General features: G+C 41.3%; 2 protein-coding genes across 2 annotated transcripts; one reads left to right on the forward strand and one right to left on the reverse strand.

Moving 5' to 3' along the window:
* Nucleotides 1–18: 18 nt before the first annotated feature.
* Nucleotides 19–3,772, forward strand: LOC110965260 (ubiquitin-conjugating enzyme E2 A). Its single transcript, XM_022214241.2, has 6 exons — nt 19–212; nt 1,467–1,547; nt 1,723–1,748; nt 2,283–2,372; nt 2,481–2,569; nt 2,764–3,772. Exons 1-6 carry the CDS (start codon nt 169–171, stop codon nt 2,884–2,886), a joined length of 453 nt encoding a protein of 150 aa, XP_022069933.2. The 5' UTR covers nt 19–168; the 3' UTR covers nt 2,887–3,772.
* Nucleotides 3,773–3,821: 49 nt separating this feature from the next.
* Nucleotides 3,822–5,464, reverse strand: nkrf (NFKB repressing factor; the record flags this gene model as incomplete). Its single annotated transcript, XM_051954687.1, is given in 3 exon segments — nt 3,822–4,801; nt 4,803–5,191; nt 5,194–5,464. Coding segments are annotated over 3 exon segments (903 nt in total), but the record flags the coding sequence as incomplete, so codon positions are not given.
* Nucleotides 5,465–11,664: the final 6,200 nt, after the last annotated feature.

Here is an 11,664-nt window from a genome sequence, read left to right on the forward strand (position 1 = left end):
AATTGGTAGCGACCTTAGACTCCGAGAGGTAGCCAAATATTTGACAAACTAGCAGCAGTCGTTTTCTAGCCAGCTAGTAGCAAAATAATCTAGCTATTAAAAAAATAATTTCCTCACATTTCAGCCGCTTGCGGGTTTGCTAAGGATTTAGGTTTCCGTGTAAACAGGATGTCAACTCCAGCAAGACGACGTTTAATGAGAGATTTTAAACGGTAAGCGATAGGAAAACAACTGAGAAGTCGCTATAGCTAATGTTAGCAGTCTGAGGCTAGCTGGTTAGCGTTAGCCTAAACGGCAATCTAAACTACCAGACCACCATAAAATTATAATAATACAAGTAGATGTATCAACACTGGGGCGTTAAAATCGTGTTTTGTCGTCAGTGAATGTACCTACCGGTGATATTAGGTGGCAAGTATGAACTAACTGACTGCAAGCTTTTGACAAGTGACCACAATTGTTAACGTTACTAATAGAGCGCTGACACCAGCGTTAGCAAGGTAGCCGGTAGTAGTAACGTTTAGGTTGTCACAGATCACTTTAAATATCATATTACTACCATTTTTATTCGTTAAGGAACATATTGACTTCCCCTTGCGCTTTACCTGAAACTGCTATTGGCTCTGTTCATATGCTATTTCTGCGGAACTGTTCGTGTATCTGGTGATTGCGGATATAGTTGACGTTAGTGGCCAGATGGCCCTTCACAGCCAGATGAAACGTTCGGGTACACGTACAAATATACACTGATCAAGGGAGCTCCTATCCCCTGGCTTTTATAGATCACTACCTAAGCCTAGGGATCAACAACCATCTGCCATGCAGTCACTGAAAACCTGCATTACAGTCAGTCAAGGCACATGGTCACTCCACAGTATGTTCCAGTTAAACATTGCAAATGGTCTGAGACCTAATCCTGAATGGCCTTCAAAATCAGTCTTCACAGGATTCTTTGTCAATGTAATTAAAAGGCTAAGTTTCAACTAATACAACTTAATCAGGGATGGGATTGTAATGACCCAGTAAATACAGGCTTTATCCACTCCCACTCAGGTATGACAGGATACTTTATCACTTTATAATATTACTACAGTGTGACCGATATCATAAAATCAAAAAATCCAGACTTCCAATACACATTGCTCATGTAATGTTGATATATATTGGCTAGCTGCAGCTCCTGGTGTTGTGTTTTGCCATTGGGAAATATGCAGCCCCTTTTCAGCATATAACTTGCTCGTACCAGTCTTAGAAATCCAACGCTTGTACTCCTGTTTCACATTCAACAGACCCTCACTGTTTGCTGATTTCTACATTAGAAAGTTCACTCTCATTATTCATTACCTGCCCTGTTGACCACCATCACTGACATAATATGTCCAATAGAAGCGACATCCATTTCTACTTGTTATGCTCTGTCACAAATCATTTTAGTTTTGTGATACCGCTGTGTTTTACCCGATCAGGCTGCAAGAGGATCCACCAGCAGGAGTTAGTGGAGCCCCATCAGAAAACAATATCATGGTATGGAACGCAGTCATTTTTGGGTAAGTTGATTTCAAAAGATACTATTGACAGTTATCAGTACTTTCTGAACAAAAAAATAAATGATGAAGCTGTAGTTTGGGTGCTAGTTTGTGGATTTTTTTTAAAAGAGTATGAACGTTTTCTCGGGGCTTTTTTGTGAAGTCATTTATAGCCTGTTTGTTGCCTCTCTTTCAGACCAGAGGGAACACCTTTTGAAGATGGTAAGTTCTCTCTAAAACTCTGCACATCCAAATAATTTATCTTCCCAATGCTGCTCAGACATTAATCCAGTAATAATTGATGATTACTCAAAGCATTGGGTTCTGGGAGTTAGATTATATCGATTGGTATGGTTATGAGTAGAATTTAATGGTGTTCTGAAAGTGCATCGACTGAGAATTTGTTTTGCCAGGAATCTACTGTACAACTACTGATCCGGTCTCCTACATGGATCAGGTGGAGTATTCAATAAGTTTAGATGTTTCAACCAGTAACTTACTGCACTGGACTTTGTGAAATTGTCCCTAAAACAAGAACTGTCCAGGTTATCCAAGAAATCACAGCTTTCACTTCAAGTTAACAGTTTCTCATCAGTAACTTGGCAACCGAGGTGCAGAACTGATTCATCTTGCTTTTTTGGTGTTATGATTAGGGGGAAAAAATAGTCACCTTTTTCTCCTTGGATAAATTATGGAATGCGCTGGTTGTGGTTAATGTATTCCAGTTCATACTATGTCATTACTTTCTAATTCCAGGAACCTTCAAACTTACCATTGAATTCACAGAGGAATATCCAAATAAACCTCCTACAGTGCGATTTGTCTCCAAAATGTTTCATCCAAATGGTGTGTACTAACAATTCCACTTTCACATATCTAAAGTTGTTACATTTATACTTTCATTGTCCCTGGAAAACTGAGCAATTTGCCTAAAAGCTTTATGTTCTTTTGCAGTGTATGCAGATGGCAGCATATGCTTAGATATACTTCAGAATCGTTGGAGTCCTACCTATGATGTGTCTTCAATCTTAACTTCAATACAGGTAATCCTATACACAAGTTGGCACATAATGTTCCAAAGGGAAATGATTTAGAAAACTGAGGAAGTTTATTATCATCACAGTTTTGTAGATAAAGTATTTTCAGCATGTATTGATTGCCCAGTTCTTAAGTGACTGTTATGTCATAAAACTTTTAGAAACCTAACTCACTTGCATTCTCTGCTGTATATTTAAAGTCTTTACTGGATGAGCCAAACCCAAACAGTCCAGCCAACAGCCAAGCAGCCCAACTGTACCAGGAAAACAAACGGGAGTACGAGAAAAGGGTTTCTGCTATTGTTGAACCAGAGTTGGCGTGACTGTTGACCCCTGTTGTCGTTGGAGTATGAACAGTGTCCAGCCCAGAATCAAGAAACCACCGATCAAGAAAATAACTGATCTCGCAGAAATAAAATGGCACATCGTAAAATCCTTCAATATATTTGTCCCCTAACTGTTGCTAAGTTTGTATGCTGTTGTGTTGTGGCATTCACTCCAGCCGAATGCCTGTTGTTGGGCAATAGCGTATGTTTGTTAAAAGTTAATGTACCTTGTTATATCTGGGTTACTTGCTACATGCCCCAACTATTTTTTTTTTTTTAAAAAGGCAATAGCCAGTCTGTTATCATTTTTCTACCTGTTTATTCATACATGAAGTGAATTGGATGGATGATATGGTGAGTTAATTAGATTGTGCTTGCTGTGTGGTTTGCTGTGTAGATACCAGCAGTTCATATTTACAAAAAGCAAAGCTGTTAATGAGTGTTTCAGTGGGCTCACTCCTTTTGGTTTTGTTCGTTTTTGCCTATTGAAAGCCTTTCAGAGGGATAGAGAATGAACTTGGCATGGACATCCATCCCTCTGACTCAACAGATGCCTTTTGAGGGTCCTTTTTCTCTCAGCTTTTCTTGTAAAGCCATGCCTTTGATTTTAAAAAACATTATAGATATTGGTAAACATGTATTGTCCCCTCTTCAACACAGAACAAGACATTGAATTGGTTTCACGCAGAGTTTCATAATGCTGACATTTAAAGGCTGTGTGAGAACATTTGTATGCTATTTTACAATCTTGCAAATCAGCTGTCATAAAAAGCTGATTATACTGTTTAACAGGATGGTGTCCGTTTTCAGATTATCAAACTTTGCACTGGTAACCCATGTAACAAACTGTACATTTTCTTGTAAATAAAATAAATATACATCATTTGTCTGTTGCTTTTTAACTTTGCACAAAAATATCCACCTGAATTCAGTTCAGCTTGTTGATGGTTGTCAGTTTTTAATTTATTCAGTAATTACAGCTGTGAAAACAAGCAGACACGTTAACTGTACTCACATAAACCAATACATCTGACATTGAACAAAGATCACAGCTTACAGTTCCCATGTGAAGATTTTCTGATCTTGGATGCAGTTTGTACTTGTAGAATGATGCCCAGGTGTTGAAACGGCACGACGACATCGCAGGTATTGCTGAATACAGATAAATCACTACAGTGAGACTGGTATGAACACCTCGCCTACAGTTTGATGTTATTGCCTCACTAATCCTCGTCTCTCATGAGTCAACCGTCTACAATGTTCATAAACAAGCAGTGGAAAGCTGCATATTCTGCCAGGTTCCTTAAACAGTAACGAAACAAAAGTGGATTCTGATAACAAAAACTTCAGTCATTTTTTCTGATATTGAAAATAGGTGAACTAACTGGAGCATCATCAGGACATGATACCACAAAGCACTGACCACAAGCTCAGACGTGTGGAATGGCAGGAGACACAAGAGACAAATTACTCATCCTTCAGCCCCTGCTAAAGTACATTTTATGGTGAAGGAATGCAGAAACCACAAGTGGCATGAGAGAGATTCTCATTTATTAGTGTGTGCTGCAAATTTGTCACACACAAGTAGAAACACAGCAGGTACACTTGAGTGTGGTTTGCTTTGAAGTCCAAGCCGATGGCGATTTGTTCATTTTTCTCTGCATGCAAACTAGTGAGAGGCCTGAGGTTTCACAAGCTCATATCGTCCCACCTGTCCTTCCTGTAAAAGCTGACCAATGAGCTGGTCTTTGTGGACTTTCCGACTGACAACAAGGAACCGTTGTCGTCCCTGTCCGTACGACTTGCTTCGCAGGCCATATTTCTGAGATATCTGGTGGATCTGCTTGCGCTCGTCGTTGGTGAGGTCAGTGGAGAAGCGAAGGTCGTCCTGGCGGTCTGAACTGGCATAGTTTACGAATGATGTCCTCAATGTCGCGCTTGCTGAGCTGATTTCCAGTTTTGTCCGTGTCCATACCCAAACCTTCTCTCGAGAACTGCTCCTTCACTCTGATTGGTTCTGCGATTCCTTCCCCGTCTCGGCCCAGACCACCTCCCTTCCAGCCCATCTTGCGTAGCAGCTGGTTTCCGATGTTGTCTTCCTTAATCTCCTGTTTTATGGCCTCCTCACCGGAGCGGGCCAGGATCTGAGAGCGGGATATGGCGTCGCTGTGACCCTCCTTTCTTAGGTTTGATTTGACCACAGCCTGCGTCTGTCTCAAAGTGGCTAAAGCCTCAACTGCTGCAATGTGCTTGACTATTTTCTTTGGCCCGATTCCTGCTGCAACATACTGCCCTTCTAAGTAACTTCACACCTCCAGCGATGATCAGGCAGAACCATGAACTTATAATCTGCAGTCACTTTATTAAACTGAGCCGTGTCATTAATGATACAGATTGCATTGTCAGAGTTTTCCAAAATAACCAGCTCACTCAGATGTTTCTTTTTGCCACCCTGCTGCCCAAAGCGGTCCAACAGAATCTGACTGATTATTTCCTCTGTAGTACTGTGACTGTTGTGGTTGGTGCTGGTGCTGCTGTTGCTGCTGCTGCTGCTGTTGCTGTCGCTGTGCTTGGTTCACACGAAGTTTCCTCACCGCCTCTTCAGCTGCAGCATGCTTCGAGCTCTTTTTAGAGCCCGTCGCTTGTGCTACCAGCTCATCCTGCAGGAAAACACTGCACAGCCACACGCTGTTGTTGGGGAGGAGATCAAACTTATAGTCTATCTTCATGCGATTAAAAGCCGCAGAGTTGTTTAGTATGCAAATGGCATCATGAGCATTGTCCATAACCACAAACTCAGTCCAGTGTTTACGTTTGTCTGGCTCATACTGGCCCTTAGAGCTGGGTGTTGGTTTATCCTCTGGGTTACGGAGAGCAGGTAAAAACGCTGGTGTTGGGCTGTGCGTCTGGCACACAACCATATCGTTGACCATTGAGTGTCTGTATTTTCGCTGCACAACACGAACTTCGACTGGTTTCAAGAAAAGTTTCACCGCCTGCTCAGATGCCCGGTCCCTCGCTCCATTTTACTGCCGGAGTATCCAGTGGCAAGATACACTCCCTGGCATCTCAGCTCACAGGCATAACCATCTGTCGGTACTTTCCTGTTCTTCGGTAGGTCAGCCTGAGGAATATCCTTCAGGTTGACATAAATATACTCAGGGTTGGTTTTGCAAGCCTGGATGCTGCGGCTCAACATGAAATTATAGTTTGGTGAGTCACTTCCAGTCATAAACATAGGGTCCCTAAAAAGCAACAGCTAACGCCGACGCTACATTGGCAATCAGCCTTTGCTTCTCATCTAATGTTGACTGAGATACAGGAACAGGCTGTGATGAAGACCCCATCTGAGTCACATTAGGACTGTTCCTGCCGGGTGTGTAGACTCTGCTGATGTCTGCTTGATGATGGCCTGTCCTGATGGTGTAGCCTACCCTGACGTCCTGAATCCCAGCCCCCTGATCTGCTCGCCTCCGTAGCCATTGTATCTGTGGGGCTGAGAGTAAGAGTCTGAACTTCGAGAGGTGTGGGCTTCATATTTGGCTGTGTAGTCCTGCTGTGTTTTGACATGAAGTTTCGCTGCCCACGGCTTCCATAACCCAACCCACTACCTGAAGAAAATCTCTCTGTCCTCTATCTCTGTCTCTATGAGAACCCCAAGAGTCCAGAAGCGTATGACGGTAGTCTGTCAAAAAGCAGGCCTCAGGGAGGAGGAGTCCTGCACTCTGCTGGTGCTGCTGTAGGAGGAGTGTTCAGAGTCCCACTGTCTCACACCGTATGGCTCACTCCTCCGGCGATCCTTATCATTCTCTTCTCATCAGCGCCAGTTCCTGCATTGCTTCCACCACTGACAAAGTGCACAGGCTCAAAACGAAGTCTGGAACCAATTTTGTCACAGGCATTTCCTCATGGGCTCGGTCTCCTGCAATAACGAGACACAAGGGAAAATAAGAAAACAAGAATCAGCTGTTTCAGATGGGCACAGAGTTAATGTGGTAAATCACCATAAAATGGTGTAGGTGTGATTTCACTAAATGCCTTTGAAAAGGATATTGTAGCAGAAATAATTGTGACGTTTCCAAAGTTGACAGGATAGTGACTGGAAAATAGGAGAGTATTACCTAAACAGCATTTGCATCTTTAATCATCTACACCTCTGGAGGTGGTGACAATGCTGAGCCCGAAAAATACAAAGTGATGCACCAGCTGAACATACTTACAACTACTATATTTAATACATTAATAAATGTGATATTTGCTTCTCTTTGAGTAAGGTCTGCTAAAAACTACAGGGCCTCAATGTTTAATAGTATATACCCTGAAGACTTTTTAAAACTGAACATCTTCAGTATGGAATGAGTGGGCTGGAGGCTGAGAGCCGCAGACAGGAGTGGGAAAACACAAAACCAGTGTCGTGCCAAAAAGCAATCATCTGCCAAAAACAGTCTGCTGTTCACAGGAACACGTGCTGTTAGTTTTTGAAGATTTTGGAATACAAACTATGATCTTTAAAATGCATGAATAGATACAAGCCCTTATGAATGAAATCCAGTCTTTCTGACGCATTAATAAGATTCCAGTTACAATTTAAGAGCTGCAGTCCTCTAAAGTTCCTTTAAGAGATGAAAATAACTGAATCTGTTTGAATTCATGGCACCAAGCAGGTATAACAATGCAGAGACAGAAGGATAAGTGCAAATGAGATCATTTCTTTTGACTGTTTGACCCATATAAAAGCACCCTGCAGTCACATATAACAAGCAGTACACAGTCCAGTGGGTGGCTATCAGTTTTTGGCAGAACACCGGTAATGACATGAAATTTGTTTACAAACAACAAAAATATAAAAAATAATGCTGTCTTTATCTTTTACCACTGGTGAGAGTTGCAGTGTTGCTGCAACCTGAAACCCAGAAACACAAGTCTGACTCATGTTACTGCTGCTACTGCTTGTGAGTCTGCTGTGATAGTGAATATTAAACCTTCAAGTCTAAAAAAATCTACCAGTAAATCAAACTCCTTGATCAAATAGTAAATTTTGCATATTTAAAGGTAGTTACAAATATTATATGAAATACCTTGGGGTATAACTGAATACAATAAATAATGGCGAAGACAATTTAAGGACGTAATACGATGCAAGACTAAAGGATTGTGAGGTTGTGTTGAGCTTAAACAAGGAGAACAGACTTACAATCATTTGCATAAGGAGAAGGAGTGGGACTAGATAAGTTTCAACTTCTTCCCACTCCTTTTGAGCAAATCATTCACTGTCTTTAGTTGTTTTCTTTTTTGTTGAAATGTTCAAAATAACTTTCACAAATTCAAAAAAATAAAATCTAAATCAAGCCAAGAGTTTTCCAAGTCCACGAGGTGACTTTTTTTTTTTAAATAGAGGCAGGAACAGGTTAGCCATGCAGATGCTGAGTTAGAGATTTATAATTGACTGTAAAAAGCTGAAGAAGTTAAAGTCTTCCTTGAACTAATAATTTTCTGACACTGTATGAGCAATACACTTCTTAGCTGAGGGAATATATTTGCAAACTTGTTGAGCTGTAAGCTAGTAATCTCACTAAATCAAGGCAGCTATGGTAGTTTTACACTGTTGGAACTGCAGCTGACAGAGTACAGATTTAAAAATATTAGTTTTCTGGTATTTATTGCAGAGAAGTTTAATCAGTAACATTCATTTCAGTTCGATTTGGCCAAAAACTGAAGCGGTCTCCACTCATCCTTCATTATGGGACAGTGTCAGACCTAAATGCACGTCTTTAGCATCATGTTAAAATGCTTTGACAGTGCATTCTGCTCTTGCATCACTTGCATTAGCGCTGCTTTTTAATGTAGTCAATTTTTATATCCCTCTTAGCTCTCCATTAAAGCAAGCTGTTCCTCTGTATTGAAGTAGGTGGCCACATGTTCCATCCATTTAGAGCTTAAGAAGAGTCAAATGACACAGCATGGTGGAAAAAAAAATAAGTTGATAATTACGGTCATGATACCCATTATCTCTGAATGGGGTTTGGGTTTTGTTAATCTATCTTACACAACAAAAGCCTGACTGTGTCAAACCTGCTTTGTAGTACAGTCGTCTGGAGACGAAATTATGTTTTTCATTTCAAGAAACACAAACATGTGCTTCATAAACCAGATCAACACTCACTGCCATCAGAAGAAGTGGGTCTCTTTTTTGCTTCAGGAGTAGGACTTGGGTCAAAGGAGGGCATTTCGCCAGTGTCAGTCCCTTCTGCCATCACCAGCACCGTCCAAATCAGATCCAGGCCATACCTGTTAGAGGCCAAAGACGCAAGTCAAACGTCAGGCAAATGGGTAAGATATTCAGCTCTCTAAATATTATTACACCACCGTGAACACCATTTTCTGTCTCTTCCTAACTGGTTCATGGTAGAGCTATACTGCGTTTCATATGAAGGTTGTACTGGAAAGCCATTTTGCTAACTCTAAGCTGGTTAGTGATGACTCTTTTATAGTATATCTCTTCTTGTCATTTCACAATTGTCATCTTTAGCACCGTTGAATGAAATTGAGTTGGATTGTCTGTTAGATTTACATGTACAGCTTTTGCATAAAATAAAAGTGACTGAAGAAATGTGTCCAGCCATCTGGTGATTTTTAAAATCTTTTACAGTTTTAATACACCGAGATTTTATGAATAATGTATGTACGTATTTAAATATGGAATTCTTTACATGAAACTTTATAAAAATGTTATTATTAAAATTCATATTAAACTATCAATGTCAGAGATCTCTTGTCGAGGCTTTGTAAAGGAAACAACATGTGAACTGACAAGTATTTTCAAAGCTGAGAGCATAAACATTGGGACATACTGAGTCCATGCTGTCTGCAGAGGCTCCACCTACCAGCAGCAAGCAGTGACTGAAATACAAACTACCTGTGGGGACAGACATTGTAATACACTATTTCTAATTTAAAAACTGTAATGTTAACTGGAAAAACTGCTGAATTAAGTGAAACCACAAAGCTTTAACAGAGTGACGCAGTAGGCCGACAGGGTCTATCCTTCACAAGCAAACACGTATGAAAAGCTAAACATTAGATTTATCAGCGTTTAAATGGCTTTATTGGTCACATATTGTTACCTTTAGGCGTAGCCTCTGGTCCGACTTATATCTATTGTTCAGCTGAGCAGGACGTATTTTTTATGGTCAACCGGCTATTATTATGAACGTGTTAGCCTCCTTTAGCTCGCATCCTCTCCCAACCTGCTCCTGGATGCTAGCATTAGCCTGCTAGCTGCCCGTGTAGCCTCCGGCTCCACTTGAGCAGCGACACTTTGCTCATTTACTTTAAGATAGTTTTCAGACTTAACGCGGCTCATGAGCAAACCGACAGGCAGGTCTGTATCCTCTAAGCGGAGTCTCAGTGATGACGGGATTAAAACACTGCGCAGAACCTGCTCGGAGTCACAGAGATCCATCCAGCTAGCAGAAAGCATCCATTTTCTGCTCCGGCTAAAGTAAATCATGGCGTCTGTCACGGCACTGGACCAGAATACTTTGCGGCCATAGCTCCTCCGGTCATGTGATGTCACAGTTCTCACGCGGTACGGAAATCTTTCTTTCGTTCTTTTTATTGGCGGTTGGCAACCAACTTTTTTTTAGGTGCGCGGTACGGAAATGTCATGATACAGACTGATTTTAAATTGATTTAGTGTATGTGTGTATATATATTTTTATTATTTATTTGCTTGTTACGAGCCAACCTCTAGGGGTTGTTGGATGCAACAAAATAACCAGGTGGTATTGGTTTAGGTGAAGGGATTTATTGCTTAGTAGCAAAAGGGACGTAAAAGTGACAAAACACAAAACTGGTGGGTGTTGCCAAAACAAAGAACGGAATAAAACATAAGGAAGGCTAGAGTTTGTAACTAAGCCAAACACAAAGAAAACAACTCCCTAGCCAAACCGAACTACAGAAGCAACACCCACCACCAGGAACAAAAACTCATACAAAATGTGTACAAACGAACCATACAAAACTGGTGCCACACACTCATTGATTTCACAGTTGAAAGACTCCAAGACAGAGTGGCTTCTTCACTAAAGTGGCAGGCTGCTAATTTGAGCCTCAGTCTCCGCTTGACAGCAAGCTCCACACCAAGACAGCAGCCGCCAACAGAAACCCAGAGTGTCTACCAACCGAAGTGTCTGCAGTACCTGCAGACCGAAACACATTAAAACGCAAACAAAGTTCCACACACAAAGAGGCACCAGGGTGGACTGGTCAAAGTACCAGCCACCAAGACTAATGGCATGTGGTGCCTGGCTGCCTCTGGTTGGTCCAAGGAGGAGAGCTGGAGGATGGCCCAATCAGAAAGGTCAAAGGGCGGGGAAAACCAGACTGCAGTGCAGGTCGTCAGCTCTGGCGTCATCAGTTGAAATGGCCGGCATCTGGGGTTCCAAAGACTCTGCAACAAGCACAGCTGAGCCCACACAAAGGCCCTACAAAAGACCACCTCAAAACAAACGGCACACCAATACTGGTGGCCGTAACATTGCTTCTCTTCGTCTCTCTCTTAGTCTTATTGTACAGAGGTGCTTTGATCATTTCATGCATTTTGTCTACATATGTAGTGAAGAATAAAGCGTTTAAAAGATAAGATATTACACTGACAGCTGAGATTCCATTTGTTCACTAGAAAAAATAAATAAGCATCGGCTAATATTGCCAACGATGTAACTGTTATCGACTATATAATGTGTAAAAATGTATATTTATTGTTGCACTTCT

Source organism: Acanthochromis polyacanthus, chromosome 10, assembly GCF_021347895.1.
Source record: "Acanthochromis polyacanthus isolate Apoly-LR-REF ecotype Palm Island chromosome 10, KAUST_Apoly_ChrSc, whole genome shotgun sequence".
Taxonomy (NCBI): Eukaryota; Metazoa; Chordata; class Actinopteri; family Pomacentridae; genus Acanthochromis; species Acanthochromis polyacanthus.